At 27.8% G+C, this 24,076-nt stretch overlaps 5 protein-coding genes across 5 annotated transcripts; 4 read left to right on the forward strand and 1 right to left on the reverse strand.

The window, feature by feature from the left end:
• Positions 1–4,770: 4,770 nt before the first annotated feature.
• OCT59_004967 (uncharacterized protein) lies at positions 4,771–6,244 on the reverse strand (the record flags this gene model as incomplete). Its single annotated transcript, XM_066138069.1, has 4 exons — positions 4,771–5,068; positions 5,136–5,365; positions 5,433–6,157; positions 6,223–6,244. The coding sequence occupies 4 exons, from the start codon at positions 6,242–6,244 to the stop codon at positions 4,771–4,773; spliced, it is 1,275 nt and encodes a 424-aa protein (XP_065997252.1).
• Positions 6,245–6,941: 697 nt separating this feature from the next.
• On the forward strand, positions 6,942–8,203 carry OCT59_004968 (uncharacterized protein; the record flags this gene model as incomplete). Its single annotated transcript, XM_066138070.1, has 4 exons — positions 6,942–7,166; positions 7,265–7,475; positions 7,610–7,972; positions 8,040–8,203. 4 exons carry the CDS (start codon positions 6,942–6,944, stop codon positions 8,201–8,203), a joined length of 963 nt encoding a protein of 320 aa, XP_065997253.1.
• A 28-nt stretch (positions 8,204–8,231) lies between these two features.
• On the forward strand, positions 8,232–10,687 carry OCT59_004969 (uncharacterized protein; the record flags this gene model as incomplete). The annotated part of the gene is made up of 5 exons (XM_066138071.1): positions 8,232–8,499; positions 8,650–9,443; positions 9,529–9,898; positions 9,978–10,277; positions 10,653–10,687. The coding sequence occupies 5 exons, from the start codon at positions 8,232–8,234 to the stop codon at positions 10,685–10,687; spliced, it is 1,767 nt and encodes a 588-aa protein (XP_065997254.1).
• Positions 10,688–15,977: 5,290 nt separating this feature from the next.
• OCT59_004970 (uncharacterized protein) lies at positions 15,978–17,467 on the forward strand (the record flags this gene model as incomplete). The annotated part of the gene is made up of 3 exons (XM_066138072.1): positions 15,978–16,231; positions 16,309–16,493; positions 17,235–17,467. The coding sequence occupies 3 exons, from the start codon at positions 15,978–15,980 to the stop codon at positions 17,465–17,467; spliced, it is 672 nt and encodes a 223-aa protein (XP_065997255.1).
• Positions 17,468–21,947: 4,480 nt separating this feature from the next.
• On the forward strand, positions 21,948–23,464 carry OCT59_004971 (uncharacterized protein; the record flags this gene model as incomplete). Its single annotated transcript, XM_025328521.1, has 3 exons — positions 21,948–22,287; positions 22,469–22,644; positions 22,730–23,464. The coding sequence occupies 3 exons, from the start codon at positions 21,948–21,950 to the stop codon at positions 23,462–23,464; spliced, it is 1,251 nt and encodes a 416-aa protein (XP_025166303.1).
• Positions 23,465–24,076: the final 612 nt, after the last annotated feature.

A 24,076-nucleotide genomic window follows, 5' to 3' on the forward strand; every position in this document is an offset into this window, starting at 1 on the left:
ACTCACTCATCTTATGTACTAGGTCACAATATTTTTTTGCGGCATTATATAATGATTGGGTCGAAAAGAAGAATGGAATTTTCATATTTAAAAAACCTAACATTTCTCCTCGACTATTCAAAATTATTCTAAGGTAATGAAATGAACAATTACACAAAAATGTTTTGATGTATTAAATGCGAAGTAATTTATCATTTTTTTTCATTTAGATTTATTTATTGTGGAAAAATTGATTTAACAAATTTGCAAGGTCCCGAGACATTGGAATTATTAATTGCAGTAGATGAATTTAACATTCAAACATTGGTTACTTGTGTTCAAAAGCATTTAATAAATGATAAAGAGTTCTTACAAAAGAATTTTATGGAAATTCTTCAAATGGTTTATCATAATGAGTTATTCACAGACTTATTGAATTATTGTCTTGAAGAAATTGATATGATATTTAATTCCGATAAAATTATTAATTTAGAAGAACCTCTATTAGAATTTCTTTTAAAACGAGATGACTTAATTTTAGATGAGATTGAAATTTGGGATGGTTTAATTAAATGGGGTTTTGCACAAGGACAAGGACTTAATCAAGACGTATCTGAATGGAATAAAGATCATATTAATATTTTTAAAAGGGTTCTTAATAAATTTATTCCTTTGATTAGATTTTATGGGATGTCTTCCGAAGACTATTATAATAAAGTTAAACCCTATGAAGAGATTTTATCTAAAGAATTACGAGAGAATATGATAAAATTTCACTTAGATCCTGAATATGAACCAACATCCAACCTTTTACCAAGACGTTTTATTGATTCTATTCTAATTAATCGAAGACACATCGCGCTTTTCACAAATTGGATTGAAAAGAGAGATAATGACACCAAGTATAAAAATATTTCTTATAAATTTAATCTTTTATATAGAGCAAGTAGAGACGGTAATACAGCTGCAGCATTTCATGCTAAATGTGATGACAAAGGGCCTACTATAGTTGTAGTAAAAATTATAAATTCAGAACAAATAGTCGGAGGGTATAGCCCAATTTTTTGGGATTTAAGTAATAATTATAAGACTACAAGTGAGAGTTTTTTATTCTCTTTTACAAATAAGAATGATCTTCAAACTGCAAAAGTAGCCTATAGTACAGGTAGTCGATATTCTCTATATAGTAGTCCGGTACATGGTCCATCGTTTGGTAGTGATTTATACATAAATTATGATAATAATTCTGATTTTTGGTATAGTACCAGTACAATCTGCTACCCTGGACTCGATTTACCAAAAAGCATGAATGTAGTTGATTATGAAGTATTTCAGGTTGTTAAAAAATACTGATCGTTTGTATCGTATTTATTATTGTATTCATTAAGTTAATAAACTAAGTTTCGGATCATTTAATAATAAAGTGAATAAAAATTTACAAAGAAAGGTATTATAGTTTTTTTTTGTATTGATTAACACAAATTGAGAATTCTATTAGTATTTATTTTATAACTTTGTTATGAAAAATTTTTATTTAAGAATTTGAAAGATTGATCTGTAAATTTAGGTGTATACATTATTTAGCGAATTAGCGTAAGAGCTTATATTTCGGTAAAATAAATTTGCAAATTATGTTTGTGTGTGTATAAGCATGTGAATTCAACAAAGGCTAGGCATATTTTAACTTTATTTATTTATATTTGGCACAAATTTTAATTTGTAATACATAACAAACTTCTCTACCAAATTTATTTGATTTATTTTTTACTCTTTAAAAAATTTGTTCTCAATCGCTTTCTAATACAATGCATTAATCAAAATAATAACTAAAATATTTGCATCAAAATGTGCAAAGCGTAAAGCATAGGACACACCCCAAACCAGAATTTCTGTCTGTCCACACGCGTGTAAATACCAATCAAATTTCAGATTTTGTGTAACTATTTTTTGTGTTTTTTGTTATGTGATTTAATTGTCCAAAGCTTCAAGCTTCAAGTACACAGGCACGCCGCGTATATGGTCAATGAAATTTTAGAGTTTTATTTGATGATCTGTCATCTGTGATTATACCGCTTTGAATGCCCAATGGTTCCTGTTACCTAGTTATTATTATTTCAATAGTTGAAGCATTAAAAACTCTTGTCCGATTCTTGTTAATTTAATATCTTCAAATTTTGATCGTAAAAATTTTATTTACATCGAGCTTTTCCTTGTTTTGATAGCACGTTAGCACGTTAATCATGTCTTCTTTGCAGAAACCTTCAATTTTCATAAATATGATAAACATATAATTGTTAGATAGCAGTCATATTTTCGATATATAATAAAAATATTTTAGTACATGTTATATGATCAACAGATGTATAAAACATGTTCGTAATTTCCTTGATTATGCTATTAGATAACAGACATATTTTCAATATATAATAATAATATTTTAATACACGTTATATAATTATGAGATGATCAACAGATGTATAAAACATGTTCGTAATTTTCTTGATTTACGCCATTAGATAACAGTCATATTTTCGATATATAATAATAATATTTTATAATTACTAGGTGTAACCCATCACGTTGTGGCGGGAATGATACTTGCTCATCAAGTAAGAGAGTAATAAAGAGAAGTAATGATAACACACGTCTCCCATCACTCCTCTTCATCTTCTCATCACTTCTTTACGTCTCCCATCGCTCCTTTTCGTATCCCATCACTCCTCTTCATCTTCTTATCACTTCTTTATGTCTCCTATCGCTCCTTTTCGTATCCTATCACTCCTTTTCGTCTCCCATCACTCCTTTTCGCTTCTTTTCGTCTCCCATCACTCCTTTATGTATCCCATCACTCCTTTTTGCTTCTTTTCGTCTCCCATCACTCCTCTTCATCTTCTTATCACTTCTTTATGTCTCCTATCGCTCCTTTTCGTATCCTATCACTCCTTTTCGTCTCCCATCACTCCTTTTCGCTTCTTTTCGTATCCTATCACTCCTTTTCGTCTCCCATCACTCCTTTTCGCTTCTTTTCGTCTCCCATCACTCCTCTTCATCTTCTTATCACTTCTTTACGTCTCCCATCGCTCTTTTTCGTCTCTCATCACTCCTCTTCATCTTCTCATCACTTCTTTATGTCTCCTATCGCTCCTTTTCGTCTCTCATCACTCCTCTTCATCTTCTCATCACTTCTTTATGTCTCTCATCACTCCCTTTCATCTCCCATCACTCCTCTTCGTCTCCCATCACTTCTTTTAGTCTCCCATCACTCCTCTTCGTCTCCCATCACTTCCTTTTGTCTCCCATCACTACTTTTCATCGCTCATCATGTCTTATTTCTCCTTTTTGTTTCCTATCACTTCTTATTACTCTTTTTTTCATCTTCTATTACTTTCCATTACTCCATTGTTATTTCATCATCTTTCTCCTTGGTCATTGTAATTTATTTATCTTTTATTTATTGTTATTGTTTAAATATGGTGATTTTTTTCTTTAAAATCGTAAATGTGTGGCTTAAATTTTAATATTTGCAAATAAAATTTCATTAAATAAGATTATTTTAAATTAATATGCAAAAATTTTTTTTTAAAAAAATATCTTTGCAATAAAATTTTAAGTTTAACCGATCAAAATAACTAAGTTAAAAAATCAGCCATCAGCTGACTAATAAATTTGTACATCATGTGACATATTTGAAAAAAAACCAGGCGGTGATCGCCCAGGCGACGGTTAGCAATCCTTCCAAAAAAATATCTCACAATCCCCCAAAAATCAATTATAACAATCTATTGCTATGAAAAAAAAAATTCCCATAGAATTTACTAAACCGATCTATTGTTACAAAAAATAAATAAGTAAATTATATGTCAGTCTATTTATAAAATAATTAGGGAAAATATTATTACTAATAATAATAATAAGAATCGGGAAAAAAGGCAATTACCATAGTACCACAGCATCAATCCGATCACCGAACCAAATCTAAATGGTTTAAGAATGTGGTTTGGGAAAAAAAAATAACAATGAAGAAAATTGAAAAAAAAGCGAAAAATAAAATTTAGGGGAAAAGAAAAAGGATAAGGAAAGAAAAAAGGGAATCCGTAAAAAAAATAAGTACTGAAAAAAATTCCGAAAAAAAAAAGAATAATCTGGTCTAAAAAGACTGAAAAAAAAATTTTAAAAAATAAATTAATAATACGGTCTAAAAAAAAGACTGAAAAAAATAATAATATAAAAAAAATCGGTCTTAAAAGACCAATAAAAAAAAATTTTTCAGTTTGGGAAAAACAACCAATAAAATTCTCAGATTGGAAAAAAAAAACCAAACCGAAAAAGAGGGAAAAAAATGAAGGTTTTTTAAAAAAAAAGGGAAAAGAAAAGGAAAAGAAAAGGAAAAAGGTTTGGAAGAGAAAAGAGGAAACTTAAAAAAAGAGAAAGAACCGAAAGCAAAGGATCGATTCAAGGAAAAAAAAATGAAAAAAATACTAATAATCCGATTAAAATTTCATTAACCGGAATTGGATTAGATATAACAATATGACTTGCTGATCAAAGGGGTCTTAGCTATAAAGAATACAGATCAGCAATTTATACAGGTTAATCTAAACGTAACGATTACACACCAATTTTTATTTTTTGATATATAATAAAAATATTTTAATATTTACAAGCAATAATTTAATAAAATTATGCAAATGAAGCAAAATAAAATAATAAATCTTGTAGATATATGTTTACAACAATTTAAAAATATTACCACAATCTTTGTTATGCATTTAATCATTAAATTTCATTATTCTAATAGTCTAATAGATCTCGCACTGGTAGCACCTTTACGATTCCAAGCTTGGTTGGTATTGGCAGGTCAATGGTGTTTTCATCACATTTTTTAACTACAGCCTGCGTATCTTCTTTATCTCTCTGGGCAATAAGTATGGCTTTAACAACATGACGTACAAAAATACCAAGATTTGTAATAATTTCAGAATCTTTTTTTAGTTTTTGTTGATCTGTCACTCTTAAATGCATCTGAAATAATTGTCGCCATACATCCTCAGTGATAAATTCATCTAATTCATTATATGGTTCCACTGCCCTATTTATTAATATTAATTATTAATTAATTTGATTTTAAAAAGTTAAATAATATTGTAAGTACTAACCTTTTATGTGTTGTTTTAAATTCATTTGCAAGTTTTACAATGGCAACATGGAATTTGTAGCGATATGTATTAAACCATGAACCTACATCTTTAACCAAGGTTCCTAACCTTGGATCAGTTTTGGTAATTTTACAGACACGTACAACAAGTTCCTCATATAGTGCTACTGTATTGTTCCTTGTACGAAGAAAAAGTGCCTTGCACTCTTCCTGTAACTGGAACTTAATATACTAAAAATTGAAATAAATATGAGTATAGTAATAATTAATTTTGTAATTAGATATAATGAAATTTCACCTGATCAATTTCTGGAAGTGACGATCCTGATTGTAATACAGCTTCATGAGATAAATTTGATGTTAAAGACGTTTCACATTCTTCTTCATTAACTTTAGTTGACATTCCATTTCGGATGCTTATAGCCAAGTTTAAAATTCTTTGATGATAAGCCAACCACAAGGCGATTTCAAATTCGTTAGTCATATTATGAAATTGCGATGGAAATTTTGGCTGCTGTCCACTTAATGGTATATTTGTCTCATCTTCATTGTCACTGCATGTTTGGCCTGTTACAGAGAAATTTTCATCACTGCTTTTCATATTATTTTTATCAATATTGAACTGCTTTTGGTTCGATATAACAGTATTAGTACTATTAATATCTGCTTGCTGCTCATTTTGATTAACACAAGATAAGTTGGTAGATATGTCATCTGAACTAGCTGTTTCTACTGATTCAGAATCTCTAATATTAGTACTAGTAATATCAATTTGCTGTTTATTTTGATTTGACTTTTTTATCTTTTTTACAGCAGGCATATCTATTTCTGTTATTTCTGGATCATCATCAGAAGGAATTTCGTTATTTTTATTATTTTGCTGATGATTAGATGTCTTTGTTCTGGCAGAGTTACCAGGCGCCTTCTTTTTTCGACCACGTTTGGTGGGACCTCTTGTGCTAAGTTTGTTTGAGTCATCATAATTATTAGAGGGAGTTTCTAACTCTTTAGGTACCACTAAGACTAATAAATGTTTGTTAATGCAAATATAGTAAATAAAGATAATACTGTATTAATTTATTGCTTACCAAATTTTTTTTTCGGAGGCATAGTATTGAAATATTATCAAATATTTAATTTGAAAAATTGACTATGTTTATTAAAAAATTATTAAGTGTATTAATGTAATATCAAACGAATATATTATATTATTGCAAATGTTTTTATAATCAAAGTGGCTTTAAGTATGATAAGAAATATGGTTTATATATATCTAAATAAAATGATTACGCAAGCAAATAATTATTATTTTTTTTAAAATTAAATGATTACACAAGCAAATAATTGATTGATTATGTAAGCAAATAATTAATTCTTTTTTTTTTAATTAATTACGCAAGCAAATAATTAATTCTTTTTTTTAAACTTAGTAAATTTTTTATAAACTTTATAATTTCATAGTCTATTTGATCATTTTAAATAGTTATTTTATATTATTTTGAGAATACTTTTGTATAGTTTATTTAATACTTTCATATAGTTTATTTAATACTTTTATAGTTTATTTTTATTTAATACTTATGTTTACACTTTTGTATAGTTTATTATATAGTATAGTTTATTTTAAACTATTTAATACTCTTTTGTCAGTCATTGCTTTTTTTGAATTTTTAGTTTTATACTTTTATTGTTCTTATATATTGATTGTTAATATCATATAAAATATAAAAAAAAATTCTTCATGTTTCTTTTATAAACAAAAATAATAATAAGAATATCTCTGCAATTTGAAAAAAAAAATTCTAAAATGAAACGTTCAAAAAATAGTCGTCTATATGTACCAACACCAAAACTACGTGTTAGAGCTACTAGAAAACTAAGAGCTACTGAAGAAGACGAATCTTTTATATCTGATAACATTTCAGGACATGACAATACAGATGACATTCCAGAATACAATAATACAGAATATATTTCCAATTTCAGAGGAAACACTGGTGAGGCTGAAAGCTCATCAGAAATGACAAACGAGGTTAGTATATATGTTCTGAGATTATAGTGCTATGTACTTCATGAAAGAAATATTAAATATGAGTATTTAACATACAATTTTTTATAAATTATTTCAAGGAGTTCAAGCAGCAGCTTCCTGAACATAATATGGACATTAATGATAACTACCAACCTTCAGACATTGACACTACTGATACTACAGAAGAAATTTTAATGAAAAATATTGATGATTCACATAGGTCATTACTTGATATTGTAGAAGAAGATGAAGAAGATGATTCAATGAATAATAGTGATGTGCTGGAAGAAGAATCTTCTAATTTCGAAGGTTTTGATAGTGAATACGGTCCATATTTTCCAAATTTTACATCAACAATGATTTTTATTTGGATTACTAAACATATGATTTGTAAGTAATATTGACTGAATGCTTTATTATGTAAACTTACTGATTTTATGTAGCAACATCTGCGTATGAGGATCTTGCCAAGATTCTCACACATCCTGAGTATCGAAAGGAGGATATCACTAAAAATATTCGTCAGATACGAAAATGGAGAGATAGGCTACCTCTAGTCAAAGTTCGCAAACATGATGTACCTCTCAGCATGCAGCGGACACCATCCACATATGCATCTACAAAAAAAGCATTTACAATTTCTCCACTTACGCATCTGGAGCGTATTTTAAAAAATCTATTAATCATGCCAAAGATGTATTTTGGTCCCAGAATAGTTGCAAATGAAAAACGAGAATTCTGGCATGGTGAACTCTGGCAGGATTCATTATTATTTGGAGAAAACAAGATTAGAACTACAAATGAAGGTTTGTAATATTTTCACTCTTTATAGTAGTAAGATTAATCAGATAAATAACATAATTTTTTATCTAGAATTTTATAAAGCAGGCGAATTTTTAATATTTCGTGAGCAATCATCCACATTTATGTGTCGAGTACGTAGTGTAGTGAATAATGAAATGGATAATAATACACTTAAACTAAAGGTTGATATGCTACTTAAACATGAAAAGCTTCCTAATTGTCGTCCTAGCTAATGATAATCAACACACTCGTGGAAACAATATGGAGTTATGGTTAGTTGAAGGAGAAGCAAAATTGGTAAACCCATCAAATGTAGTACAACACATCGTTGTTTGGTTATGTGACATGCCAGAACCTGATGAATACGATTTTTATATTAAAGAAATTGTATATAGTTTTGATAGCAGGTGGAAATATCGTGATATAGCATCAAGACATCGATTACCTTATGAAAATATTACAATTATGCAGTCACAACAGAACCTGCCCATCTTAAAGGTATTTCTTGATATATATGTTGATGATTTTGGTACTTACAGAAATGTGTACCATTCCTTAGGTGGTGTTTACTTACAAATTGGAAACATGCCATCAACTCTTCGAAAACAATTAAAGAATCATTTTTTAATAGGATTTGTTCCATTTGGAGCAAATTTTAACGATTTTATAAAACCCATAGTTCAAGACATAAAGTCCTTAGAAAATGGTCGTGTAATGCAAACTTTATATGGTGATGCATGGGTAATAGGTGGTATTGGATGTGTTACTGCTGACTTGCCACAAGGCAATGATTTAGCAGCTGTAAAACGACATGGAGCTAATCATGGGTGTCGAACATGTAATGTTTCAAATGACCAATATACTGATCCAAACTATAATTACATTAAGAATGCTCGTTTTCAACAGCAAACAAATGAACGAATTGCAGAGATTGAAAGTCAACATTTAAGAATGGATCAGGATCGACTAGCTACCAAATATGGATTAATAAAACCAGGTCCTCTCAATGATTTGAAATGGAATCAACACCTCCAAACACCACAAGATGCGTACCATTCTATGGCTGGAAAGGCACGTACTCTATTAGAAGTAACATTTAACATTTTTAATACAAATGGTGAAAATGATTTTTTAGAGTATTGGAAACGTATTGAAAAACCCTCCCACTGGAGTAGAATGCCTAATCCATTGCGACATCGTCAAAGTTTCATGTTTTCCGATGTGTTAAGACTTGCAATGCTAATGCCGTTTATACTCCAGCGCTTTTTAGAATCTTGTCATATAAAGACAGATGCTTTGAATAACTGGCATAAAAATTCTGGAATAAGACGAAATTTAGTTGCATCAAAATTATGTGCATGTTGGGCTATTGAAGCAAAAGCACTAAAACTTGCATTTTCAACCACTATGACGGAAAATACTTATCAAGAATTGCAAGAAACACTAAAAAAAGAACGAGAGATACTAATACAAGTAAGTATTATATATGCAACCAAATGGTTTCATTAAATGTTATTGAATATACCACTAATATAACAAACTCATTATTTGTTCTTAGATATTCCCAGATACCTTCACCAATCTGCCTAATTTGCATGTAAATATGCACCTTTTACAGCATGCTCGTAATTTTGCAACACTCGTAAATACTGCTGTTGGTGTAAAAGAGATGGTACATCGTATATTTAAAACAATGGTACCACATATGAACTGTAAAGAAATCGAACTTGACCTTACACGACGGTATAATACAATTCAGGCATTACGGCATCTCATTGATGGTTGGACAGATCCTCGTTTTAATACAAGACCAAATGCATTACCTAAACTTATTGCAGATCCAAATATTTACACGATATTAACTGCTTGGTATGCTACAGAAAATTTTAATACTATAAATAGTCAAGAATTCGAAGACAAACAGGATGGTAACTAAGTAAATTTTATTAGCCATTATTGGAAGTAATGAAGTACATTTTATACATGCTAATTTAATATTATTTACAGACGATAATATTACCATATGCTGCCATAATAGCAATTTTATTGATATTTCATTAAATAGTCGATGGAGTGCCAAAAAAGTTAATGACAGAGGACTATCAAAGAAGTTGGATTATAAGCATCCATTTTTTCAAGATATTTCTGTATCATATAGGGAACACTTCAATTCAAAAGAAGCAATACTAAATAGGAAGTTAGAATTTTATAATTCTATTTCCTATACCATCCTTAAAGATGGTCAAGACCCTATCCGATTGAAAATTCATATTGGTGATATTGTGGAGCTACCTGAAGAATCCGAAGGTATCGCATATGCCAAAGTGAAATCAATTTTTCGGCATCAAGCAAACAACGGCCAATACTATGCATTTTTTTTCTTTGATTGGTTTCAGGCAACAAACATTATGGATTCTGTATTAGAATGCCCATTTTATAATATTCAGAAACCTGAAGAATCACGGTGGTTTCAAAATTTTCCAATTACGTTTATTGATCGCAATCCATGTGTATTCTTTATACACAATTGTGGGAATACATGTAATACTGAGCATGATGAAGAAAATCGAAGTTATATTTTAAACAGATATTATTATAATGCAGTATAGGTAGAAATATAGTTTATTTATGGCGTTATTATATTACTAACATAAACATATTTTATTATATTACTTTATTCAGTTATTCATCAAAAACTGAAGTTGCCGATTGATTGACGGTTTACAAGCTTTTAACGACATTTTTAATTCCATACCCAAGAAATTTGGTCAAGAGTAATTTATTCTTGGTCTTTATTTACCGAAAATTACGGTAAAATCAATTGATCTTGTTTTTTTTTTGAAAAAATGAATCATTTTGAGATTTTGAGATATTTTCAAATTATTTTATATATTGTTGTTATATTATCATTATATGATTGCTATATAAACCAAGACATATTGTTGTCACATTTTCGTTATATGATTGCTATATAAACCAAGACATATTGTTGTCACATTTTCGTTATATGATTGCTATATAAACTAAATCATATTGTTGTCATATTTTCGTTATATGATTGTTATATAAACTAAATCATATTGTTGTCATATTTTCGTTATATGATTGCTATATAAACTAAGTCATATTGTTGTCATATTTTCGTTATATGATTGCTATATAAACTAAGTCATATTGTTGTCATATTGTAAGCATATAGTTAAAAGAGAGATAACAGAAATGCAAATATCATATGTTCGATATATTTTAAAAATGTTGTTGTCATATTTCTTAAATTTATAAGTTTCTGCAAAAGTTGTTAAAACTTCGGCCCACTTTATAATTTTTATTACTTTTACATCAATTTTATGAGTTATCTAATGAATGTATAATATATGTTGCTATTTCTTAGATTTTTTATATTATAAAGTAATTTTTTTTGGAATGAAAAAAAATAGATAATTTCACCCATTACAGCATATTTTGCTTCATTGACATAACATAATTTTGCAATAGAAATGTCTTTTCTATCTGCAAAATTAAATAAAAAACTAACTGCAGGTATTTTTCCAGTCATTACTTCCATTCCAATCAAGTGGATTGTACCTTCCAATTAATTGTGTTGAACTTTGACTATCTAGATGGTAGCTCCTTTATTATCACAGTTATCATGGAATGTTGTAACAGCAATAAGTACATCCCAATTTGAATAATATAATAAATTAAAATCATAAGGAACCTTCTAATTATTATAATGTGAAAAATCTTTTTTATCAATCCATGATGCAAAAAAGAGGAATAATGTGATTTGTTTCAATTAAGTTTGAATCAAGTTCAAATTTTAAATATATTTTCTTGATGGTGCTACACTGCATATTAGGGACTATATGAAATTCTAAATATTAATTCTTGTGATAAGATATCTTTATAAAAGTAAACTTTATAAAAGAAATCTTAGAGTTTAATATCATAAAATCAAATTAAGTGATAAATCTGCGTAATGATCTTTCAACTTTATAATTTCTTCTTTACTCCATTTTTTTTGGATCGCTCTAATTAATCTTCATATTTTGTTGAATAAAACACCACTTTAATAAACTCTCCCAAATTTCAATCTCATCCATATTTAGTCTCTCTTCAACAATAATTCTAATAAAGAGGCTTTTAAGTTGATAAATTTATCCGAATCAAATAAAATATTAGGTTCTTCACAGGTTCTTCACAAATTTTTCAAGACAAAAATTCAATAAATCTGTAAAAGTTTCAAAGTTTCATACTGATAAACTATATTTCGAATACTGGCAGAATTTTGATTTAATATGAGAAATTAATTTACCTGATATCAAATATATGGGGAGGGATATTTGGCTTTCTTAATATAAACTTTCCTATATTTTTTCCAGTCAAATTAGTAAATGCATATTATCTGATACATAGAAGGTTTGAATGAGTTTCTTCTCCAACATAAATAATAGCATTATATCTTATTTGAGTTTCAAAAAGTTTTTTTAATCATTAGATAACTCTTCCAAAAATTTTGAAGACATTTCCATTGCATAAAATATAAGAAGTTTTGGAATTCGGCCATGTGAAAATATATATATGATAAAAGTTTTTGTGAAATAGGGTTAAACTAAATTAAGAAAATGCCGTTTTAAGTATGAAAGTGTTAAAACATTGTAATTCAATCAAGATAAAATTATTATTAAAACCGTTTTTTTTATAAAAAACCTAAATAAACTTTTTTTTAAAAAAAAGGCTTTAACATTTTAAGTTTTAATTAATTTTATTATGGAAAGAAGTAGGAAAAGATGAAAAAAAAGCGTTTGTATTATATGAAGAAATAGTTAATGGTGGATATATTTGGGAGTAGAGACAAATTACTTATATAATTTGTAGAAAATTCTCTTAAGATTAAAACATTGTGACTAATAAAACAGACTACGATATAGGTACTCTAAAAAAAAGAAAAATAAAGATTTATGCAAAAAAATGATTAATATGGTTTGCATGATGAAATTTTTATATACAGTCTGATCTCGATGTAACGAACCCACGATGTAACGAACTCTCTCGACTTAGCCGAACTTTTTTTTAAAAACCAGTTTCATAGTATTTAAAAACATCTTGATATACCGAACATCATATAAACTTTGTATAACGTATACCGAACTTTTATTGATTCACCGCGTATTATGAAACAGTAAAAAAATTTTTAATATACCGAACTCAGTCACATGATTTTCCAATTTCGCCTGAATTTAATTAATGTCGGCCAGAATTAGAACCACTTAATTTTTGCCTAAATTAAGACATCTTTAATTCTGGCCGAAATTGGGATATTAATCACGTGATTTTCTTTATATACCGAACTTTCACTGAAAAACTTAGGGGTTCGGTATATAATAAAAATTGGCTTTACCGAACTCTACTATATACCAAACTTTTACTCCCAAACCGTGAGTTCGGTATATCGAGATTTGACTGTAAGAATATGACCGATTTTTGTGTTAAAGATTTTCTCAACAAGCAACTACAAATTTATTTACACAATTAAAATACTAAACTCTGTAAATATACAACAATTATTGAATGTATTTAATAGTTTATATTATAATTTTAGTTATCCATAGCGCAAGTTTTCTGTATTTACCTGTTATAAAAGAGTTTGTTAGTAGTGTGTTAAAATTTTATTTTGTAATAAAAGAAGATACATAGTCAATTCCTCCTCCAGAATTAACAGACTTTTATTAACAACAAAGATAGGGTGCCCATATTGAGATCCTGGGTTGGTTACCAACATGTCAATACAGTAATTCTCCTAATTAAACCAGGAATTCCTTTCTAAAATGACCCAAATTTCTTGATCTATTACTGAAGTGTTGTACTAAGGCTGTATTCGCTTAAATCAAACCAAAAAGTTCTTGGTCAGTTACTACCAAAGCTGGTGTACCAAGGCTGTATTCTCTTAAATTCAACAAAAGTTTTCTTGATCTACTACCAAAGTTATTGATACAGTAATTCTTCTAAATTGAAACAGGAATTCCTCGACTCGCTTAGGAGTTACCCTAACTTTGCAAAATAAAAAAAAACACACCCTTTCTTTCAAAAATTTCTGATATAAGTTCAATCTTTCTGCTTCCTCCAAAAAATGAGTAGACCAAGCATTATCAAGGCTTTTCCAGTTATCTGAGAATGTTGAAGTAACCATGACTCTATAATGTAAATTCAAAAATCCATAATATGATGAATTATTGCCTTGCCTTTTTAAATAAGAAATAAGAATTAGAAGGTCAAAAGATTGGTTGGTCAGTAGCTTTATATTACAAGTTAAAATATTATTCACAAGATTTACCATTTTGGCCAGGATAGTTTTTGGATGTGTTCATATTGTTAATTTCAAATAGGTAAATAAATTGTTGAGAAAGAAGTTTATAATAATGCAAATACTAGTTAAAGAGTTGATAAATACTAAATTGTTTAATAAGGAGTTAATAAATTGTTAAAGAGTAGATATTAATATATTGTTAAGAATAGAAAGAAATAAAGATTCAATAATATGAATCGTTAAAGAATAGAATTAAAGAATAAAAGAATATCATAATAAATTGTTAAAGAATAGAATTAAAGAATAAAAAGAATATAAATTGTTAAATAATAGAATTGAATAAAAAGAATAAATAATAAATAAAAAATAAAAGTATTAAATCGTATAAATTGTTAAGAAAGAATAAAGAAAAATAAAAATTAATGTTTGGTATCTTATATATAAAATAAGTAGTATGACTTGGATTGACAATGTCAATAATTATATTTAATTTATTATTTAGTATGATATTTCAAATGTAATGTAAAGTCACATTTTTTAGGAATATATAAATATGAATCAATATTAGTGATGCTGACTTAAGTGAAGCCGATAGTTTCAGTTCTTTATAGTTAAAATTAACTTTTGTAAAAATAACAATACATTCTGTATACTTTTTTGATGCACCATTAGATTTTACTGCCAATATTTCAACACGTAATAATTTGATATATCACAACTTATATTTAACTTATATTTTGATACACTGCAAAACTTTCAGCAAAAATGGACATTGACTGCGAAAACCACGCGGCTGTGACGCAGTAAAGCTACTCTGCGTAACCTGAAAATAATGTCACGAAATGGTCGGCATTACGCAACTTGACTGAAATTGAGTGTGACGCACATGTGACGGATAGTTTCAAGTCAGATACTTATGAAAAATGGAAACAAGGAAGGTGTGACGTCGGTGATGAAAATATCACGTGATTTTAGTGACATTTTTATCAGGTTACGCTGGGAAAATCAGCTACTCAAGTCCAACTCAACTTAGAAATTCTTAATGCGGAACAAGTTCTTACCCGTTATATTTTATCAATCCCGATACCACTGAAGAGATCATAAATCTTCCTTATTTTTTAATTAGCAAACGACTGAAATGCCTTTACAACAAATGATTAGGCAAATCCTTTAAATTGTCAATCAAATAATCAGGTCGCTATCAAACACTGGGAATATTTTGGCAGAAGGGCATAGTTTAAAAATTTCTGAAATAGATTAAAATCCGCTTGACTGGTTCGACTCCAAGATGGCCAGATATGATCCGTAAGATAATAATGGACATAAGATAACAAATTTTATATTTATGTACTCATTTATGATAGAATGGAAAAAAGTTTTCAATGAAATATAAGTTTTAAATTTATGGCATTATAATTAATAAAAAACAAAGCATATTTTTAGTTAATAGAATTAATAAATTAATAGAGCTATATGTGTCACTCAATTTTAATCTTCATCCGTTAGCAGACTTGCAAGCCAATCAAGCACGGCAGATCACCGGTTCTGACCACTAAACCTTCCTTGATTGGTTCGGAGAATTCTGTCCGCAATTTTACTTTATTTAATGTAGGATCTTCATTAAAAAATTTTTTTTTGCAGTTCTTTGTGTAAAAAGAATATTTTCGGGTGAAAATTTTATTTTACTTATAAAAAAAAATATGTCATATAATTTTGAATCTGAAGTACCCGAAGCGCTTGGACAGTTGCTCAAAACAGAAGAGGATTATAATGTTATAATTCATATTGGAGAAGAACCTAATTTTAAGGAATTTCATGCGCATTCTAATATTTTACGCTGTAGATCCGAATATTTTAATAAAATACTTTCCAGTGAAAATATTGAAAGAAAAGATGGAAAATATATAATTAAGAAATCAAATATTTATCCTCAAGCTTTTGAAATTATCCTTAAGTAAGTTATTACTTTATGTACAATAACTCAGTCTTTTTTTTTATTCGGTTATTTAATCTCGTATTTTTTTTTCTTAGGTACATTTATACTGGTAAATTTAATATTACTAATAAAGCCGGAACCGAACTTTTGGATTTTATGATTATTTCTGACGAAATGATGTTGAAAAAATTAACCAAACTTACCGAAGATTTTATCGTCAAAAATCAACAACAATTCTTACAAAATGATCCAGTTGGAATTCTTCAAATCGTATATTATTGTAAACCACTCATTAATTTGCAAGAATTTTGCTTGGAAAAAATTTGCTCTAAACCAGAAATTTTATTCAAATCTGATAAATTCATTCAACTACCTGCTCCTTTATTGGAAATTATTTTAAAACGTGATGACTTGAATTTAAAAGAAATTGAAATTTGGGAAAATTTAATTAAATGGGGATTAGCACAAGAAAAAACACTTAATCAAGACGTCTCTAAATGGAGCAAAGATGATATTAATATACTTAAAAGGATTCTTTACAAATTTATTCCTTTAATTAGATTTTTTGAAATATCTACCGAAGATTATTATACTAAAGTTAAACCTTATGAAAAAATATTATCTAAAGAATTAAGAGACGATATTTTAAAATTTTATATGCTTCCTGGATACAAGCCAATATATACACCGAGACAACCAAAGTATCCAAAGCTTAACGTTAATACTGAATCAATTATAATTAATTCAAATCATGCTGCACTCTTTCCAAATTGGATTGATAGAAAAGGGGACGAGCATATTAATAAAGATATTCCTTATGAATTTAAACTTTTATATAGGGCTAGCAAAGATGGTAATACAGCTGCATCATTTCATACTAAATGTGATAATAAGGGAGCTACTGTAGTTGTAGTGAAAATTTCGAATTCAGAGCAAATAGTTGGAGGATATAATCCACTTTTTTTGGATTCAAGCAATAGTTGTAAATCAACAAAAGACAGTTTTATATTTTCATTTGCAGATAAAAATAACCTTAAAAGCGCAAATGTAGTTTATAGTAAAACCGGTGATAAATCTATTCAATGTAATTCATCCTTTGGTCCAATATTTGGTGTTGATTTATATATACATTACGGCGATACTTATAATACCTGTAATACCTGGACAAGTGATGTATATTCATATCCTACACTTAATTTACCAAATTCATTTAAAGCAGATGATTATGAAGTGTTTCAAGTTATTAAAAAATAACTGGGTTAATTTGTATGTACTATATTATATATTATTGTATTTAACGAATTATTTATATGATTTGAAAAGTTCTTGATACGATATATTTTTACTTATCTCTATGAATTTAATCAATTTCATAATTCGATTCTTCAAGTTGTAATGGCACTAATCAATTAGGAGCTCGCTTTGAAGAATTTTGTCACAAATTTTATACTTGCCGAAATTCTGTATGTATAGAATTATTTGAATCACGATGGGTACAATTAATTTCTCAATATCCTGATTAAGTTATGATATTAATAAATTTTAGAGTATGTATTAATTCACATACCATTTTTCGAGTCATTAAGATAATGATTCGCGATCCGAAAGCTATTTAAATGATCGATAAAGACTTGTTTTCCCGCATCTTCTTTTTAATTTATTAATTTAAAAAAAAGTGTCATATCGATTTAATACCTAACTAATTACCTTTTAATTAATTTATAAAATTGTGCAATTTATGAATTCGTAATTACAAAAATCTAAAGTTAAAAAGGTTAAAAGAATTTTTGATAGGTTGAATACTTGGAATATTTCACTATATAAGAATTCATTTTATTCTATAAAATTTCAAGAAAAGTAATGAAGTTTTTCCAAGTAATAAAAGTAATAAATAATTACAAAATAAATTAGATAATGTATATATATTTTTAACGAGATATTTTAAGTGTATTACCTTGATTTTTCTTGAAACAAAAAATATAATATAACCATGCTTGAGGTAAAGATTCCTCTTAGGTTAAAAGACTGTTGTTCAAATAGTTTCGAAAAGCGGGAATGCTTTATGGCCCAGTAATCATTTAGTCATTAAAAAATTACCGTATATATGATGAGTAGTGAGCTTCACATATTATAATTATACAACGTAAACTTTCAGTACAATAAAAACAAAAAATTGATAAACCTATCGTGCCAAGATTAATTCTACGGTTGTTCGAAATTTTTCGATTCAAATTTAAAAGTCGCAGCTGATCTTGCAGATCGCTTCTGCGTTACAGTCTATCCGGTTTTTATTCTGGTCACATAATCCTAACATTAACTTAATTTGTCGTCTAATTGCTCACAGAAAAATATTTACGTGATACACAATTTAAATCAATAAGGGGTGTAAATAAATAATATTTTTTTAATCTCTACTTTGTCTAATAACACAAAAAATATTTCACAAAATATATTTTTCTTTTTTTCATAATGAATACTTATCAAGAAGATATAACTGATGATTATCAACAATACTCCGAACAAGATTATAATGTTACAATTTATGCTGGAGAAGAGCCTAACATTACAGAATTTCATGCTCATTCAATTATTTTACGATGTCGATCTCAATACTTTCGAACAGCACTTTCGTCCAATTGGGCAGAGAAAGAAAATGGAATGTATATTCTAAGAAAACCAAATATTTCGGGAAAAATTTTTCAAATTATTCTTAGGTATCATCATTTTTTTTTATCGCTGTTACAATAAATTATATATGTTTTTTTTTTGCTTACGTGAATTTTTTTTCCTCTAAAAAAAAAAGATACATTTATAGTGGAATGGTAAATTTTAATAAATTTGAAAAAATAGAATATTTAGAATTTTTAAAAGCAACAGATGAACTTGCATTTGATAAAATAAGAGATTATTGTATCAAAATAATTTGTCAAGAAACGGAAATTTTATTTGAAATCGAAAGATTTTCAACTATGCCTCCACGTATATTAGAATTATTACTTCAACAAGATAAACTTGAATTAGAAGAAATTGATATTTGGGGTTATCTTATTAGATGGACTTATGCTCAAAATCCTACTATTGAATTTGAACCTTCCAAATGGACCGAAAATGATATTGAAATGATGAAAGATACGATAGAAAATTTAATTCCATTAATTAGATTTGATAATATTTCTTATAAAGATTATTTTGAAAAGATAAACCCTTATGAAAAATTATTATCAAAAAAGATTTTAAGATATTATTCCAATTTAAATTCAGAATCAAGTGAACTTGACTCTTCTATTATCACACAAAAAGATCTTTTTTATTCATTATTTTTAAATTGGATCAATAAAAAAGATAATAATCAAAAATCAAGAAAATTTCTTCAATATAATTTCAAACTTTTATTACGTGGAAGTAGGGATGGATTTGATGGTAATGCATTCCATTATAGATGTGATAATAAAGGAGCAACAATTATAATAGCGAAAATTAAAGATTCTAAACAATTAGTTGGTGGTTATAATCCATTAGATTGGAAAGGAAGGAATAGTAAATCGACAACTGATAGTTTTATATTTTTATTTGATGATCATAAAGATGTTAATTCAGGTAAAATTGGTAGAGTAATTCATACAAAGCATGCTATTAGGTGTTATAATAATTGGGGTCCTATATTTGGTGCTTATAATTCTCTTGCTATGAGTAATAATTTAGCCATGAATCAAAATGGTGAATGGAGTTCAATTCCACCAATTCCTTCTTCTTATCCTGATTTGAATATTCCAAATAAGTTTGAAATTGATGATTATGAAGTATTTCAAGTAATTAAAAAATGATATTCCACGAATCATACGTTGAAATTCTTTATCATCAATGTAATTAGAGGCACAAAATATATATGTATCTTCATTTTGGTTGAAAAATAATTCTTATAGATCTTTCTTTTAATATCTCATGTTAAATACTAGAGTTGAATGTACTTCATATTTTTTTTTTTTTACATAAAATATAACCGTATTGAACATTTTACTAGATCCTTTAGTTCTCTGAAATATGTTTTCATCTATCGGTGATATGTAACGTATTTTTATTGCGACTTGATTTTTTTCCGCATATACTGTAAACACTGATAAAATATTGTATTCAGCCAATTAAAAGAAATTAATATTTTGTAAATTTTATGTCATTAGATTGTTTAACCACGTTAACCACGTATATAGCATCGACGAAAAAACATTTCTTTTTTTTTTTACACATACAAAATATTTTTCTGATATAATTCAAAATTCGGTTAGAATATCGTATTCTCAAATTCTAATGTAATGATATGTCGGAATCCGTATAAAAATCTATAATAAAAATATCATTATCAGCTGCGGTGATGGTCACCGTACCAGCATTATGATGTACTTTCGACCAGAATTAAAAAACTAATAGGCATTACATCATAATTTCACCACCGGTGACCATCACCACATGTGATGTTTAACAATACCATTTTTAATATACATCGGTAATATTGAATATCGGGTATATCAAAATCTGACTATATATTAAATCCATTTTTTATTTTATATTTGGATAAAGAAAGAACAATTTATAAATATTACTTTCGTGATACGAAATAAAAAAAAAATAAAATAAAAATATGAAGTTACAATATTTATCTAGTAAACAATTTTATTTAATCGAAAACACCATATAAAATAAAAGCTCGACATTAATGTAAAAAAATAAAAAATTTTCATCTTAATATCCCTATAGCTAATACTTCAATCATTTTCGTACAGCACTCTTTTTTAATCGAACGAAAAAAGAATAGAATTCCTTACTTTCGACTTCCTTTATTTACATTATACCTAACTACTCCATCCTAAGAAATATTTAAGAATTACTTACAATAGTTGCTCGAAATAATTCGCCAAGAAACATAAATACATTTCCCACTGATATTTCGATAGAACCATTAATTAAATTTGATGATAACTATTAATACTATAAAATTGAGACCACTCGGCATAAGTCCATAACACAATCAACACACCCTAATCCCTATCATATATTAATCTCGTTGATTAACCCATAATAATACTAATTAATACCAACCTTTTTGAAATATATAATTAATTGATATATTTTTATTTTACTTTATATTCATTTTCTTTTTTCTTGAATAAAAAGTATAATCGCAATTACAGTCTTTATAATTCATAACAGATGTAAATAAATAAAGACATACATAAAGAATAATATTTTTGTAAATTTGAAAAAAAAAAAGATTTCGTGACTTTGTTGGATTCCAACCAAAATGCCGTATAAATCTTAATCGGCGACCTACAGTAGGCTTATCTAACATTCTCAGCCACTAGCGGATGATATCGTAAATTAAAAATATTTATTTCATTTTTTACTGCGTCTTCATATAAAGATTACCTAAAAACAATGCCAAAAATTCCGTTTTTTTTTTTAAAAAAAAAAATTAAGTACGAAAATAGACAAATTAACTTTTTTAAGGAAATGAATGTTTTTGTCACCAGACCTTGTGAATCGGTTCACAATAATCAACATAAATTCAAATAAATTCAGGATTGAAAGAATTTTAGAAATGATAGCCCTCTTTCAAATACGCTTATCCCAGCGATTCCTAATAAAATAATGAATTTATCCAACAAAGAAAATTTTCGAAACGTCTACTTTACAATAAATTCCTCCTTTCAAACAGAAATTCAATAAAGAAACCTTTAACATGTCTACTTTACAACAAAATCCTCCTTTCTTGATTGAAGAAATAAAAAATTGGAGTCCAGAGCAAGTCATCAAGTTTTTAGAATCAAAGAAAGGCGAGTTGTCTCTTAATGAAAACCACATTAAAATTATTGAAAATGAAGAGATTTCTGGTTTGGCCTTACTCTCGTTAACTAAAGAAGATCTCAGAAGTTTCGGTTTGAAAGGAGGACCATCAATAGTAATTCTAGAACTGATTAAGAATCTCAAAAGTGAAGAACAAACTTCAAGTGTTCAAGAAGTACGGTTAAATGCATTAGAAGATAAGTTAACATCGGTTCAAGAGCTACTCCAAAAATCTGGTGAGTACTCGACTTAAGTAATTTCATATATTATAATAAAATATTTAATATTCATGTTGATAGAAAATTATTCGTTTTATACAAATGGATTTAATTATATGTTCAAAGTAAATTATTATATCTAACTCTTCATATTTTTACTTTCCTGAAAATATTAACCTTATCAATTCATGTCTATTAGTAATCCAACAGCAAGTTGAACAATTCAATCCTACTCAAGGAAAAGGAAAAAAAAGGGTAGTAGAACAAGAACAAGGGTATGAAAATCCGACAAAGGTTCTAAAAATTTCTAGCACTACAAATGTGAAGTCAACATTAAAAAGTAGTGAAATGGATGTGGATGATACGAATAATAAGGTATGTCTTAAAATCGATGTAATTAATATCTTTGATCCTGATGTCTCAATTTCATAAGTTTCATCATATATTTCTTGTTTGAAAGGTCAACGCAAACATTCTATCATCAAATGAGGATATATGTAGTCATCATAAAGAGTTTGCATACAATTGCCTTGCTAAAGGAGATATTAATTATTTGATTAATCTTATCAAAAGGCATTTCCAATCCAGGTCAATGATGTCATTGAAATCTATGAATGAGGCCGTATTTCAAGCCGTTTTAGAAATGCTTCTTCCTTTAATATTTCGTGTTCCTGAACTCCGTCTCATAGTTGATGGGACAAAGCAAAAGTATAATGGACGCTTTGGTTTTGTTGATATCTTTATCCCTGGTGGAAAGGATAATCCGAGCATCGTTCTGGAATTAAAATATATTAAATTAACAGGATTGAAAAGCGGAAGTAAAGGACGTTTTACAAAATCTCTCAAAACAACCGAGTTGTATGAGTTGGATAAAAACCTTGAAGAGGAGGATGATGATACAGTGCTAGATAGAAAATACATGTCAAAAAATTCAAGAACGATAACAACAGTAAGAGAAATCATGAACAATGGTATCCAACAGTTGCAAAACTATATTAGAATAATTACAAGAGGTCCAGTTAAAGGATATGTTGATTCCGGAATTTTGGACCCACGAGTTGGCGTTACTGAAACTATGAAAGATTCAGGACAACTTATGGGATATGTTATTATGTCTGTTGGTACTCGTCGAATGTTGGTTCGGTCTTATGGCCCAATTAAAACAGATATATGTTATTTTAGTGTGCCAAAATAGAATTTAAATGTTATCTTTTACATAAATATGGAAGTATTTAACTGACAGATAGATGTTAGTAACAAAAAATGACTACGCGAGAGTACGTAGTAAGATTATTTTTATATTATTTTACACTTTTTTTATTATATAGAAATGTTACGAATGATAATAAATTATAATTTATTTAATACAAAATAAATTGTTACATGTGAATTATACAGCATTAACTTTTGCTTTTCGTATTTATAATAGTTACTTTTTAAATTCGAAATATTTAGCATGATATTATCATACTAGAAAATATTTTAAATTCACGCCACGGTTCCAGTGTAAATATTTTATCAATTATTATTATGAAGATATCCACCTATAAATTACAATTCTCACGAATTTTATTTATTTCTGCTGTAAATACCGCGTAATATTATTCTTTCGAACCAATATTATATGAACCATTGATATAATATATAAAGTTAGTTTATCATCAGAAAAACAAAGCAATGCAAATTTACAATAAAGTGTTGTCACGTATTAACTGATTAGGGTAAACTATGAATTGATATTACAATCATTTTATACCATTTTTGCTATTGAATTATTTCTATCCCTAATTAAGAAGAATTACAATAA

The sequence above is a fragment of the Rhizophagus irregularis genome, chromosome 13 (genome assembly GCF_026210795.1).
Source record: "Rhizophagus irregularis chromosome 13, complete sequence".
NCBI classification, from domain to species: Eukaryota; Fungi; Glomeromycota; class Glomeromycetes; order Glomerales; family Glomeraceae; genus Rhizophagus; species Rhizophagus irregularis.